General features: G+C 40.4%; 1 protein-coding gene across 7 annotated transcripts in view; it reads right to left on the bottom strand.

Moving 5' to 3' along the window:
* Positions 1-15,371, bottom strand: part of OSBPL5 (oxysterol binding protein like 5) — a 159,938-nt gene that overhangs the window by 22,422 nt on the left and 122,145 nt on the right. For all 7 annotated transcript variants that reach the window (XM_090140564.1, XM_090140565.1, XM_031614078.2 and 4 more), the window contains exons 7-8: positions 12,440-12,524; positions 4,136-4,307 (exon numbers count right to left, since the gene is read on the bottom strand). In XM_090140564.1, the coding sequence (XP_089996690.1) occupies positions 4,136-4,307; positions 12,440-12,524 (257 nt within the window). The remainder of the gene's footprint in view (positions 1-4,135; positions 4,308-12,439; positions 12,525-15,371) is intronic.

Here is a 15,371-nt window from a genome sequence, read left to right as displayed (position 1 = left end):
CTAGTCCAGATTGCAGATTCTTCTCACATCTTCCTCTGAAAATTTCTTATCCAAGTCCTCATGCAAAACTGTTCTCAGATGGACCAAGAGAAGAATTCCAGCATTTACAAGGTGTTTCAGAGGATCAAAACAGGCCTTGGATCTTAAAGAGTTTTATTACCTCCTGAAGCTCACCTCCTTCTCAAAGCAAGCTTTCTCTCCTCACTACATAAGAGCTCTTTCTCTCTTCTGTGCACGTTCCAATTTCAGTTATAGATTAATGCTGAAAGTCCCCATCCCTTGTTCCACCCTCCTGGTTCTCTTGTGAGCAAGCATTTTTGTTTATTTGCTGATTATTTTAAGATAAATAGACATGGCTACTTAGAGACTTAGGTTTTTTTTAAAATAATTAAAAAAAAAAAAGAGTCAGGACACAGAATTGTCATCAGCTTTTCAGATGATCTCAGCTTCCAACTATGCACTTCAACCAGCACGTGATTTTTATTGCACAAATCAAGCCACACTTTGGTACTCACAGCTCAGTCTCCAGAGGAACCCAACAGGCTGAGTTCTTTTGAAAGTGTCATCTACAGCCTTCTGTGCCTTCAGAAAATCTCTTAACTCCATTTGCATATGTATCTGTGTGTATGTCTCCGTATGTATAATATAAAAACTACAGTGTTTTCAATTTTTAGCTTCACTTTAAAATAAACCTAAAATCATAGATCAGAAAGTCAATGACCCCTATACTCCAGCCCTAATAACTTGCTATTAGACATTAAATATTTCTGTCACTCTAGTGCCAGGGTCTCACTTTGTTATAGATAGTGACCTTCAAGTGTAACGACTGATAAGCAAATACAGTGAAAGTCTGGAGTACAGCATGTGCATGAGTTTATCGTAACAAAGAGGAAAAAAGGTAAGATCTGTCAGAGCAATTATCCCAGGATTCCCTGGCACAGATACTTTCTGATGGTAGGGCAAGTATTAGTTGTGGACCATTCAAAACCTAATTTATTCCTTCATTTTTCAATTAAATACAATTGTGGCTGTTATGCTCCCTCACCCAGTCAAAGTTTTCTCCTTGGAGTATGTATGCTTGAAAAAGTTTATTATAAAGCTTATGGTTCATGGCTCAGAAGAAGCACGTTTCTATTTCATATTAGTAAGGAGAACATATGTTTTTAAGTTTCATCTGCCTCACATTTGCAAGATACTTGAATTTTCACTGGAGGAAATGATTGCCTTAGATTCCTCCCACCCCAATTCTTTTGCAAAAATATTTCTTTAAAAGATTTCAGATTTAATCTAAGGGGAGATTGAACTGACATGAAATCACACTCCACTGTGCAGGATTATTCACCAGCCACAAATAAGGCAAGACTTAACATCCCAGAGCCAAGAAGCTGCTCCAGGAAACCAAAAGGAAAACAGATGTTCTGAGGAACAAATTTGAGATGCTGAAGTGAAGCCAGATCTTCTACTCCTTCAAACAGAATCATCAGTAAATATGTACAATATGAGAAAAACAAAAGTCAACCTGTGAGCTTGAAGTAAAACTAGTGTTAAGATTTCTCAGAGGCTTCCAATGGGATTTGGACCTGGTTTGAAAAGCTAGAAAGGAATGAATATACTAAAAGTCAAGAGCAGATTTCCATTTTACTCATGAGCATGAATGACTCGGCATCTTTCACAGCTAATACACTGTTTCAGCATATTGAATCTGCCTTGTGTCAGTGCTTTACTTTCCAGTAGAGTTCCTGGAAACTTCAGTCAGTGACCCGGACTTCTTTGGGTTTAACGCTGCTCATCTACACAAAGCAAAAAATAACTTTGGCTCTCATCAAACAAGGAAACAAGCCAGATTCCTTGGAATGGGGGACACGGAAGCAGCAAGAAACACAGCTTCATATGAAGAGTGTCTGATGCCCTAAAGGCTTCTTGTCTAAAAATCACAATTTGCACAGTACTTTAGCCTTTGACTCACAGGCACAAATTGCATAGTTCTTTTCCTTTCATGCTACTAAGGACATAGATTTCAAAATCACCGTATAATCTTGACTTCTCTCCCAACAGGAAAAGAAGCAAAGCAGCCAGCAGACAAATGCAGCTTTGGCTCAAGGGAGAATTCGCCTTTGCCAGTTCTCTTGGGTTTTGTTCTCTCTATAATATCCATCATCTCCTCTTTTTCCTTTTTGTTTCCTTGACAGAGTAGTTTGGCTAATTTGAAGATAGAGTTAAATGTAATTAACTGCCCCCCTTAACAACAGCTTGCCAGTTTAATTGGTATGACTCCCTGTAGGGAAGGCATTTAATTAGAATGATTGAATCCCTGTGACGAAACCAATGGCAAACTAAAAATCCCTTGCTCAGCATTTCCACAGTTTTAGTTTTATTTTCACCCTCGGTTAAATGTTCTTTATTCCACCAGGGACAACAGAAAGTCATTCCCCTGGGCTTTAAGCACTGCAGAAAGTCTGGGTGCACATTAAAGCCAGTGGTAAAAGTCAGAAAGGAGAGTGAATTGTCCAGACAATCAGATGTCAAACCCCCAGATTGAAGTAGACTCAGCTAAAATCTGAGTTTGTCAGAAAAATCTGGTTCCAATTGTGGGTACCCTGTTCTGCTGAAAACTCTGCCATGTGTGCAGAGCCTGAGTCCCATTCAAGAGGGCTTTTAATGTCAGATAACTAAGTGGTGAAGCAGAGGCACCATTTAAATGTCATTTATGTATTGTATGTTAGAGAAGAAATACTTCAGTACAGTTTTAACTCTATCTCCTGCATTTTCAGAAGCCATGGGTCTGACTGTAAGTTCTCAGTGCTGTAGGCTCCCCTTTACTATTAATACTTCTATATACTCAAACATCAGCTGAAAAAAAGTCCACTGCATTCACAGCAAGCACAGTCCTGAAAGCCTCTTTCTTACATAGAAAAAAAATTAGAAAGTGGGGTATTACAGAAGATGCCCAAGAAAAGCAGCAGTATTTGCTCAAGTACTAGGGCAATACAGGCACCATAGCAGTACATCTGATTGCCTTCTCTTCGCACATTGCTTCTCAGAAAAGCTCTTCTTCAAGTTTTAGATTAAACAACAACAAAAACAACAACAAAGAGCAGGTCTGGAGAATGCACACTGGGAATACCAGAGCCTTTCAAAGTAAAGGCCAGACCAGAACACTGCCATTCAGCTCAGGTCCCATGGGACCAGTGATACCTCTACAATCTGCAGAAGACTCATATCCCTGCTGTTGTTATACTTGTAACCGTGCAGAAGAAAATACCCAAAGGCGAGATTCCACTATGTGAGACATCATCCATGCAAAACTGCAAGTATTGCTACCCTAAAAACTGTCTAATCAGTGGTTCATTGTTTGAGCCCTAAAAGTTAAATTCCTATCAGCAAAACTAGAAATAGACCCTACATCCACTCCAATGGCCAAATATCTATACCAGGGCTATTTTTGAGCTTGTGTATTTATCTATAAGCAACAGATAAAGCCCCTTCTTCTTTTAAATGCTTTGAAGTGAGTTTTTCCAAAATACTGCAGCATTACTAGGAACATGAATAGGGCACGTTTTTTCGCTTATGTAAAAATTTATCTGAGACATAATGGAGGAAATTGGAAACCATTCCAAACCCTTGTACAGAGAGAGAAAGTAATTATAAAACTAAGGATGCAGTGTGTGCACACTGCTGACGCAGTACTATTAGCAAAGAGAACACATTATTAAAAAACCGATCAGACTCAGAGCCATGTGTGCTACTCAACAGACAGACACTGGAAATGATTGTGTCTGCCTAACCATGGGTCTACTTCAGTGACTAGGCTGCAGTCTTCACTCAAGCAAGCCATTTTCATGGTACTACCTTCAAGCAGCATTTTGATCCAAGAAGGGTACAGAAGAAAATTGCTTACTGTATACATGAACTCAACTGAGGTTCCTCCCAAGCACCAGGTGACAACAGATTCTATATTCTCCAAACCCACAGATTTCTGATAGATGCAGCAGAAGAATATACGGGCTATTTTTTTATATGGGTCTAATTAGTGGGCTCTGGCTAACACTAAAGTTGACAGAATGCAATGACAAGCATGACCCATCCACCCAACACTTTTCTCTCTGTGCATTAAGAAGCGAGAGTCCCATCTTACTGGAAGAACTCCTGGTCTGAGATGGTGCTTGTGTGCAAGATGTTGTTGAGCCCCGCATGTGCGGAATCACTTGAACCATTCATTTCTCCATCCTTTCCCTGCTTGGAGGCACTGAGCCGGAAGAGGCTGGAGCAACGCAGGGCAAGTTCCAGAGCATCCAGCCAGCATCGGCCTGTGAAAATAAGGGACATTGTTGAATCATAGAATCATAGAATCGTAGAACCATAGAGTGGCCTGGGTAGAAAAGGACTACAATGATCATCTAGTTTCAACCCCCTGCTATGTGCAGGGTCGCCAACCACCAGACCAGGCTGCCCAGAACCACATCCAGCCTGGCCTTGAATGCCTCCAGGGATGGGGCATCCACAGCCTCCTTGGGCAACCTGTTCCAGTGTGTCACCACCCTCTATGTGAAGAACTTCCTCCTAATATCCAACCTAAACCTCCCCTGTTTCAGCTTAAAATCATTCCCCATGTTCCATTAAGGACAGGAGAGTAATTAAGGACAGGAGAGTAATTAAGACAACCCATACATTTCTTCAAAAGCTTCTTACCTGGGAGCAAAGCTTATTATAACTCAGAAATTCACTGTGTACAATAACCTATGTTACATTTTTCATCTCCTTAATCCCCTGGCTATCTTGTCCTCCTCCCCAGTAAGTAAGCACTGAACTAGAAGTCGACTTGCAGGTTGCACACTGGGTGTAGTGTTCTAACAGCAAACACTCCAAAGAAGAACCAGGAAGATCAATACTGCCAGAGTGATTAACAGTGGGGGAAATTGCTTGTCAGGCTGTTTATTTTTCCCAGTCCCTCAGACAATCTGGATGGAGCATCAGCTTTTCTTATCACGCTCTAAAAAATCTGTAACTGAAGGGGCTATTTTACAAATACAAGAAACTGTAAGTTTGGTGCAAAGATGAGAGAAAGCATGGTTCCCAAGTGCAGCCTTACTGGATTTCATAGAATCATAGAATCACAAGGTTGGAAATGACATATAGGATCATCTAGTCCAAGCGTCTTCTCATTACCATTGCTACCACAAACTAAACCGTATTTTCTTAAGGCCTTCACACAATAACCACAGACAGGAACCCAAACTGAACCCTGGCTCCTTTTCCAATGATCCATGTAAATTCACAAAGCAGTGTGGTAGTGCTAAACATCACAGTGCTGGAGCCTTTGTATTCTTGAATGCACCTGAAAACAGCCTGCTTCTTTAATGTGGCCAGGGCACCTGCAAATTGGCTGAACATTCAAGGACTGAGGTATCCAGGGAGTTATCCTCTAATTTCTAGCATGTAAAACAGAGCTCTTGATTACACTCCTCAAAATACATTTTGTAATAATTAGAAGTGTTCTTGAGAGGCAGGGAAGAAAACAAAGGGATTTTTGCTCTAGCAACAGCAGGTGCTACAAACTGGTTTCTCCCGGACTGTATCCACCTGGAGGTTCCATTTGGGAAATGTTTCCATTCCGTTCAGTTCCACCACACACTTAGCATCAAGCATATGCATTAATCTCACTGGGATCCAGCTGATCTCTTGGGCAGAATTCCTATCAACTTCAATGTGACTGAAATTTGGCTCCACAAGATCAGTGAGAGCTTTAAAAAAATAGCTCATATATATAAGGAAATGTTTAAAATTTGAGTAGCTTTCAGAGCTTACTTTCTACAAAGTTACAAACCAAAATGAGTAAAAACTCCAGAAATTCGGAGAATTCCATTTGAATACTGATCCCCAAACACCACAGAGCTCAGCTATTCATTCCAATTTCAATCCCTAAATTCCTTCTGTATCAGCTTATGATTTAATAATAAAACCATACATAATGGTAAATAAAAGATTAGGAATGTTGAAGGCTGTTGGAATTGATTTCACACTATTTTGTATTTAAAAAATATTCTTGTACGAAGGCTTTACATGCAGAGATTTATTCTCTTCTGGCCATGTGGAGGATTTGCATGGATAACTCATTAGAGTTAATGGCTGTGCTGAGAACAAATCTACTCTCTCCTACACACCCCTGCTCCTGTTAACCCATCAAGATGGAAACCTGTCTCAGGCTACTCCATACAGGTGAGTACACTGCTACTTGTGCTTATCTTCTTTGACTTTCTTCTCTCCTTAACTTTTCTTTTCTTTTCCTGTCCATGCAGAGTGTTGACTGCACCATTTGACATTTGGAAACACTGCAAATGTCAAGATATTTTTATGTCCAACAGGCTTGCAGAGATAGGTGCCTTGATAAGAAGCTTGATTTGCACCAGTAAGGGAGGTCAGCTCCTCAGCTCTCTGCAGCACTCCTGCACTGACATTCTCTTGTGACAATCATGGCAATGCACTATGTTTGTGCTTTCTAACAGGAGTGACAAGAATGCCCCAAGTCTCCTCCAAGCCAGGACCTGGCCATCTCCCATACTGTGCCCTGCAGCCCAACCCTCCCTGAAGCTGGAGGCACAGCTGGCCACTCTGTACTGCCACTGCCATAGGCAATCACTGGTACCAACACATGCTATGGGTGTCCACCACATTGCCAGAAGAAATCATTACGTGACATGCTTAAGTTTTATATTATTTTAGATGAATCCCAGGAAGTGGTTATGAGTAACTTGAACAATTTTGGAAGCTTTATTGAAATTGTTTAAATTAAAAAAAAAAAAAAAGTTTAATTTAATATTGCAATGCAGTGACACAAAGCTTTAGAGGAACAGTCATTATAAGAATGCACCGTGTGTTAGTGTTCAGCATTACTTCTGCCCCACAGCACATGGAAACTGTGTCAGAGCCTGCCCGTGTACTCACTTCTAACAGAAAGCAAATTCAAGCAATGCACAGAAATCCCAAGCTAAGATTTCAGCCATCAGGTGGTGCTATGAATCTAAACAAACACACACACATACACACACACACACACAAAGATGTAGGATTTCCTCTGCACATAAAAAGGTTAAATCTCTGCAAGTCAACAGTGTGTTAATTGCAGTACAATGCTGTAAAATTATACCTTCTAAGTTTTGCAGACTGTGCATAAGATAAACCTGTTTCATTGCTACAGGCCTGCATGAAATATTTTACATTTGAGTGATCTTGCTATTGAGTAACATTCATCTTTATTGTGAAAATTACATGAAAAATCTATCATTCGGATTGCTTAATTGCTTACATGAGATGTCAACTCCCTCCCTCAGGAGTTGTGGAAGGAAAAAAAAGCATGTGGTCACAATAATTAAATGGTCATCCTCAGCCATGGTAGTCTGCATGAAAGCTTCAGAGACCTTAATTTTCACATTTTCTTATTCTGAATGGTTGACTCAAAACATATATTCTTTTTGTATGCAAGGTACTTGGATCAGAGAAGGTTGCAAAAGGTTCCTTCAGAGGAGAATGGCAGCCCAATATGATCCATATTAAAGAAGCAAAACAGAAATGCAGAGGAGTTATGATGATAGTCTTTCACCCAAAGCTAACAGTTCTCAGTGAGAAAAACAACAGACAGAAAAGACATCCCACGTAGAGAAGGACAAAGTCAGTCCCAGTCAGGTCACTCACACTGGCAGCAAGAACAAGGAAGATACCTCATATCACCCATCTTTCAGCACCTGAACTGCTTGGGGGGTTGGGTTGTATAGCCACCCTTGGCTTCCTCCAGGAGCAATGGGGGAAGAGTGATCCCTTGAACACGGCTATGCCTCAAGGGCCAAAAGCAGTTATCTGTCCTACTAGAGCACTTGTATTAGCTTGGGTTCCTGTTCTTTTCTGGAGCAGCTGCTCTCCTTGCACTGACCATTGGTTTGAGTTTTAATTCCCCTACAACATTTCAGCAAATGAGGATCATTTGGCACGTGGCATCATTTAGGTTTTTTTTCTTTGATACGTGTATCTACAGTCATGACTGACAATTTCAAGAAGGAAATTCTTTGCAAAATCTGCTAAACACAGCTGGGTTCCAAAGTTCTTTCCTTCTTGAAAAGTTTTGAAAAAAAAGCTAATAAAGGATGTGTAATGCTGTGACTTCTCAAAACCAAAGCTGAACATACATCTCTGTTTTGAAATCTTCAGGCCTTATGGCGCAGCAGCCTGAAAAAGCACCCTGCAGTCCTCTGAGATGATTCGTGCAGTCCAGCTGAACAGACAAGAAGCACTGCTTCTCCTTGCAGGACACTTTCTGTATCCACAGGGCACTGCTGGCAGTGTGCAGAAACCTAGAGGCTGCAAGGCTGAACAGGAAAAAACATGTGCTTGCACCAACTCTTTTTCTTCTTGGACAAAAGGAACTACTAAAACCAAGTGACAAAGAACATTTCTACCCCTTGGAGAAAACAATGGTTGCTTATGCTGCTACACCAGTCTCAGTTCAAGGAATACCTTCAGTATTTCCTAGCCTTTAAACAGATCTTAAATTACAACCACAATCCTACAGAAAGACAACAACAACAACGAAACAGACAATATTGGAAAAACAAAGCTCTTCAGTTCTCATCATTCCATTTAGAACAACTCTGAATTTGATGTGCCAGATCTATTTGCTACATTTTGCAGTAGCTGATCACAGAGGAGCCAGCCAATGTTCTCTCAGCACTCATCAGTAACACAGATTTGCTTGAGGTGGAATCATATCATGGCACAGAGAAATCTCAATCTAGGACTAAACTTTTTTCCTTTGCATTTTTGTAACCAGAGAACAGCTGAGATGAATTTCTTGCCAATTAAGACTTCAAAAGCCTCACACCTAGTAACCATACATTTTTCCAGACAGGCATCACTAAGGGATGATCATTCCTCTTGAATTATTAAAGTCATCCAACTTTTGGCCTCGTGCCTCACACCTGCAAGACAAATGCTTTTCAAAATCAACCTGAAGTAGACTGCCACCTGGAAATGATGAACACTTGCTCAACTGCGCACAAATCACGGATGCTGAGGAAGATACAGATTTGGTTCAGTCAGTGAACATTAAGGTCACAGTATTCAGCTGACTGCTTCTTATTTTGTGGTATCACTTGGGTGCCTATGTATATGATTTCTTGCACTCTGGCTGTCAAGATGCAAGGATGTGATTCCTCAGTTAGCTGCAGGTGCAATGTATGCATCAAGCTAAACAAAGTCAAGTTGCAAATGCCTGGATTTTCAAGTGCTGTGAAAAATCTAAGGAATACGAAGGGCAGACGTAAAGCTAAAAAGGCAATTTCTAATTTTTTCTATCACTCCCAGGGTCCAGGGGTATATTTCACTGTGGAGATGATTTCAAATTGCAATCTCCCTCTTGGTTCACTGCATGACCCTTATTTTAATAATGTAATTTAATCCCCAGATCAGAGCAGCCATTTTGGAGGAAGGGCCGAGTGCCTAGCAAAATCTAAAGAAATAATGACACCACAAGCCAGAGCATCAGGTTTTACACACAGCTCTACCCACAGAAGGCTAACCAAAATTTGCCTGGAGGAAGGGACAGACATAAGCAATGAAATACAAGTGTAGTTTACAATTCCACTGTTAAGACTTTAACCCTTGGTAGCCTGCTACTTTGAGCTTCCCCAGTAACCCTTTCAGTAGCAGTGCCTATGGCGAGGTGGAGATCTACGATACAAGATGCATACAAGCAGATAACTCAAACTGCTTGGGAGCTGCAGGGCATTGATTGGGGATCTCAGGAAAGCTTCAGAATGGTCTGAGCAGGAAGTTTGGAACATGTTTCAATTACTAATTCTAAGTCGCTCATCAGTATAAGCCTGAAATGAATACATAGTCACTGGTTCGGAAAAAGCAATTTCCTTTTTTGAAACTGCTAAGAAAGAAAGACCCTGCGTTTGTACAGGTTGGGCCTTGCAGGCTGATCTGACCTTCCAGATGTCTTTAAAACACATCACAAAGCAGACTGCTGCTGGCATCTGTGAATGTGAAATTTAGTGTAGCTTGGCGGTAGTTCTGCAGGCTGTGCAGAAGTCAGGACCTTAAATCCTACCAGCATTCTCTCACAGATGGTACAGCAGAGGGGAAAAAAGGGATTCTGAAACGCTGAGAGAAAAAAAGTAGGCCATGTAGCTGCTGATCGTGGTACAGTTGCCTGGATAGCAGAACTGTACATATAACATATGTTGTAACTCAATATTCCCCAGCAAGTCAGAGGCTTACAAGAATTATTGTTAAATTCACCAAATGCTCTGCCGTTCATTTTCCGCTATTAACATGGGAGGGTGGATTAAAAAGAATATGGTCACAACACCTCCTCAAAGATGCCATAGATTCAAACAACGTGGAGGAAATTGCTAACCAGACCATCCTACTTTAGAAAAACAGCAAAGAAAATGAAAATGATGCTACATCCTAAAGTGACTTTACTTTGACCTGCCCGGTCCCTGCCTGTTTCTTAAGAATACCGTCCAACATTTTAGCTTTAAAAATACATTCCAGTAAGTGACTATTTTAAGCTCTTATGACAAAAGAGTCATAATAATTCACTGGGCAGAAAACTTCCCACAAGGCCTCTAAATATTTAAAATTCTCATGTACCAGACATGGCCCCTTTTGTGGTTTTCCAGAATTACGGTATATAATCTGAGTGGAGAGATCACAACTAAGCCTTACTGCTGATGATCTCTTGGGGACTACTGCAAGCTTGGAGCACTCATGGGCAAGGGTAATCAGAATAAATCTAAAACTATTCTACTATTTTAAGGCCTATGATAGTCATCATAGAAAAGAGTGTAGAAGCTCAGCCACAGGTCTCTTTGCCAGGCCTTAACATTTAATCACTACATTTTCACTAGAATGAAGTTTTCACTTAGAAGACAACAGAAATGACACAAGAAAAGGACATTATCAGACAGCAATTTGTCTTGAATGTATACAATGACCACTTTGTTCCCTCTGAGCATTTTCCAATTAAGCTGACTGAAAGACGAGTCACATGGATCTCAAAATAATTACAGAATCTGGATTGTCAGACAGTGAAGTTAGTCAGTTACCTAAGAACTCTGCAGGACTGTTCTGTTTATTTCTTCTGCAGGTCATCCATCTGACTAGAGTTTGAAATGCTGTAACTTAACAGCTTGCCTCAAAGGCATTTTTTCCCAAAAGACTATATATCAATCTATTCCTGTCAAGATGGTGATATTTGGAGCCATGTAAAATCGTGCATCCCTTTACACAAATACGCTGTACTGTCCCATAGGTTACAAAAGTGCAGAAAAGAAATAAATGTGCTTCTACAGCTCTGTACAAGTTCCACTTATTTTCATATCATTTCACTGTACTGGCAGCTCTAAGCAGCTTTCACTATTGAGATGGTATGATGAATATAGCAGCAGGAAAAACAGCATGCCAACTATGTAATGGAAGAAGCCTTCCTCCTATTCTAAGTGCCATGTCAGAGCTGCATTTGGCATCTTCAGTGTCCCATTTCTAGTCTTTAGGAGTACATGAAACTTATTCACTAGAAGCATGCTGTTTCTAAAGCCCACTGTGCTCTACAAACAATTTTTGTGTCTAGGTGAAATCTGATCAAGCACATGGACTACACGAGCATCCTTTCTGTGAGAGGCAACAAAGATCTGTGAAACAGGCTGGGATAATCTGCTATGCCAAAGAAACTACTGTAGTCTGAAGGTCAAATGGAATGAAAACATGATTTTAATCACTTTATCTACTTATAAATCACTGATATTTTAGGTTGCTAAAGTCATTTAGAGAGATTTTCACGTAGCAAGCTGGCATGCTTATTGTATATTGACCTAAAATTACCTTCCACAATTTTCTCAATTCCCAGAACATTTTTTTACATGAGGTTTCACAAGGTTCCATCTGGACCTGCTACAACATAAAAGCTGATACAGCATGTTTACAGGAGAATTCTGGTGGTTGAGAGGCATCTATTCACACTTTTTCCATATTGCTATGTTATTTTCCTCCAGAAGGTCCCTACCTATTTGATGACTTAGGCAGACAACCCTCTAAACTCTCTGTTCAACTGAGGAATGAGAGGAAACTCCTCTCATTCCAATTTCGGGATCAGTTTCTTTCATCCTCTAGTGTTTACTGATGTTAAGATTTTATCTTAGCTACAAGCCTAGGTCCTTCCATACACATGTACAGAAAGGTGTCTTTTCCTGAAGAATATGAAATGTACCTGTAGATTGCCTGACCTATTTTAACCCATGCTAATGAACATCATCTCAAACTGAGTGAGCTGTTACTTTTCCCTTTAAGATTTATTTATTTGTTTGTTTGTTTGTTTGTATCAACCTGTTTTCTTCTACAGACTTGAAACAGTTGGAAAAACCAAATGAAAACCCAAACTTACCATCTGATTCGGAGGCTGCTCTGAAAATCAAGTAGCTGCTGGGAAGAGGCTGAGTGATGGAACCAACGTTTTCTCCCTTTGGGCCCTGGAAATGCATACACACAAAAAGAAGTAAGGCACTGAAGATGCAGTGACCATTCAGTGTCTTTCTATTCTTCCTAGGCAGCATGTGTATGTTTGTGATAAGAAAGGAGGAAAGAAGCAGATGGAGTAATTTAGAGAGATTCATTAGTAATCATGACATTGCTGCTATGGTTCCAAAGCATTAATGAGCCCTGACGTAAATTGGACTCAGCCTAACCCATGTCCAGCTACAAAATCACCCTATTTATTCACATCCTCAGAAACGGAGGAATCTCATTCCTATAGCTTGGAAAAAAATAAAAAGAAACCAACCAACAACAACAAAAATCACAAAAGAATCAGCCAAGTATTTGCTATTATCCATCTTTGTGTAACACCTGAACAGACTTTTCCATGCAGCACACATCAATCTGATACACTAGAGATTAAATACCCTATATGTGTCACTATAAAAGCTGCAGAGCCTGCAGTTCTGCTGCGAGCATCTCTAGCAGAGAGGCAACAGTAGATCTTCTGGAAGAAAGGAAGGAAGGAAAGGTAAAACCCCATCCTGCAAACCCTGTCTGTGGGGGCCAGGCCATGTTGCAGGAAAGGAGATGGCAGGGAAGATTACATGCTGAGGATCAAAGGTTTCCCAGCACAGACACGCTGATAGGCTGCAACTCTTCACCTCTACATCCATAAATGTTGAGAACCTTTATACTGAGGCAGCCTGGGGGGATAGCTGCCTCAGAGAGACTGGGAACAAAACCTGGTTTTGCTTGTTTATTTTACCTTTACTTTAGGAGATGTAGCAAAAAAGATGATTGTGTCTTGTAAACATCTGGTCACAACACAACACTGTCTAGAAATGATTCACATGTAAGCACAACCCATCCTGGATTAAAGCACTTAGATGAACAGTACAACATGTCTTGATTTTTTTCCTTATCATCTCCTCTTGAGCTCCTGAAGCTGTGAAGAAAAAGCTTTTCCTCTACCCAGTTGAACTGAGCTTCATAGTCTGTACTGTATGTGCTTTAAGTCACAACTTGCTTGAAATAAATGCGAGTCCTACCTCCACCTTTGCATTTCTTCTTCAATTCCTTCTCTTCCTCATCTTGCAACAGACAACATGAAGGCAGATCAAATATGCCAATATCAAAAGTACATGCAGAGCAGAAAAACAATACTTGTATATCTACTATGCCAACTGCAGGGTGGAACAAGCAGTTTTCTCCAGGAATGCTCAAATACAGATTTTCTTTAGTTTCCAGAGAACACCACATGCAATGCTTAAAATCTATAGGGAAACATCTGCAATTTGAGTATGGTCCTCCCTTGCATAGTCTTTTGCAGTATCCAATCCCACTCTTGGAGAGAAGTTTGCAAACAGTGAACTGTGTCTGTTACTGAAGACTGCTTCTGGTGTCTGGTAAATTGTGGTTTTATCTGGATGTCTCTTTTTAAGTCTCACCCAGAGAGAAAAATTTGGAAAATATAAGGAGTGCAAGCAGAGCAGAAAAGACCGCAATCTCCAGCCTAGCCTCTTGTCTCTATATCCCAGGGTTCTTCTGCTGCCAGGAGAAATTGGGATCTTTGTTACTTGCTTCTTTTTCTTTTCCTCTCTCCCACAAGAGGATCAGGGTTCACAAAATTAAGTGTTTAAGGGCTTAATAGTCAGGGCTGGCAAAGCTGGGATTTGATTAGTGATACAGAGCAGAACAGCACAAGACATTACCAGTGAAATTAATGTAATCAGGCAGCATTCCCAATGGCATTTTTTCTTTCACTAGCTTGCAGCTGAGCAAGACGTTCAAGAATTGTTGGTAACACCATTACTTGTGTTTTCGGATCAGAGGCTGACATTTATTCTGTTGAAGGAAAATCCCTACAACCAAAAAGTAGTGATACAGAGAGCCAACACTAAAGAAACCAAGGCGGTGGGCTGTCATGAAAGGATGGGTCAAAACAAGGTTTTAACAGACACTTAGACACATAGATTAACGCAAGGAGTGGCTAAGTCACTTTGTCAAGGAAATGTATTCAGTGGTAACGTGTGTTTATGCACAGAAGGGGCTGTTTCCCACAGGAAAGAGAAGAAGAAAGGTCATAAAAATAAAATCAGTATTTCCACAAAGTAAACCAGGTTTTGTATCTTCACAGCAGATATAATGGCACTTTCTGTCTCTCAGCCTTTGAGTGCTGTACTTGTCTAGAGTTTAAGACCTCCAAGGCAATGGCCATCTCTCACTAAAAGTGACTGTTATCTCTGCTGTTCTGAGATCTGGAACTCAGCTGCAGCCTATAGGCAATACAGCTAAAAAAGAGCGATCTTCCATCCATTCCTGTTATTACATTTGATTTGAGACTCAAAGGCATTGACAAACAGGATGTGTTCAGGCTTTGAAAAATGGAATGGATTTGTTGGTTTCAATAGTGTGCCAAGACAACTAGTCTTGGAACGTCATAAAGCAAACAGTAAAAGTGAGGGGAAAATCCCTGTATTAAAAGTGCTGTTGATAATTACTAAAAGACAAACATAAAATTAGTGTCACATGATGGAGGACAATAAACAACAGCAAAAGAAGTAGCACAAGCCCATTACTAGCACTTCTTTCTTTAAAGAAATGACCCAAAACTCTTAAAATCAACAAACGTCAAGTTATATATATTCCCAGGTGAATATTTACTCATTTACCACTTCAAAAGTTTGCCAGAAGAAGATAAAGTCTATTAAAACCTTCCCACACCATGTTCAGCTAACTCGTGTCTAAGCTTAAGGGGACATACAAGACTATTCTCAGACATTTATTTGGGACTGCTGGGCAAAACCTGCCAGTTGATAGCTGTACACTGCCTTTGCAAA

This window comes from Phasianus colchicus, chromosome 5, assembly GCF_987193195.1.
Source record: "Phasianus colchicus chromosome 5, bPhaCol1.hap1.1, whole genome shotgun sequence".
NCBI classification, from domain to species: Eukaryota; Metazoa; Chordata; class Aves; order Galliformes; family Phasianidae; genus Phasianus; species Phasianus colchicus.
The sequence above is the reverse complement of the archived record's forward strand: the minus strand, read 5'-3'. Positions and strand labels throughout refer to the sequence as shown.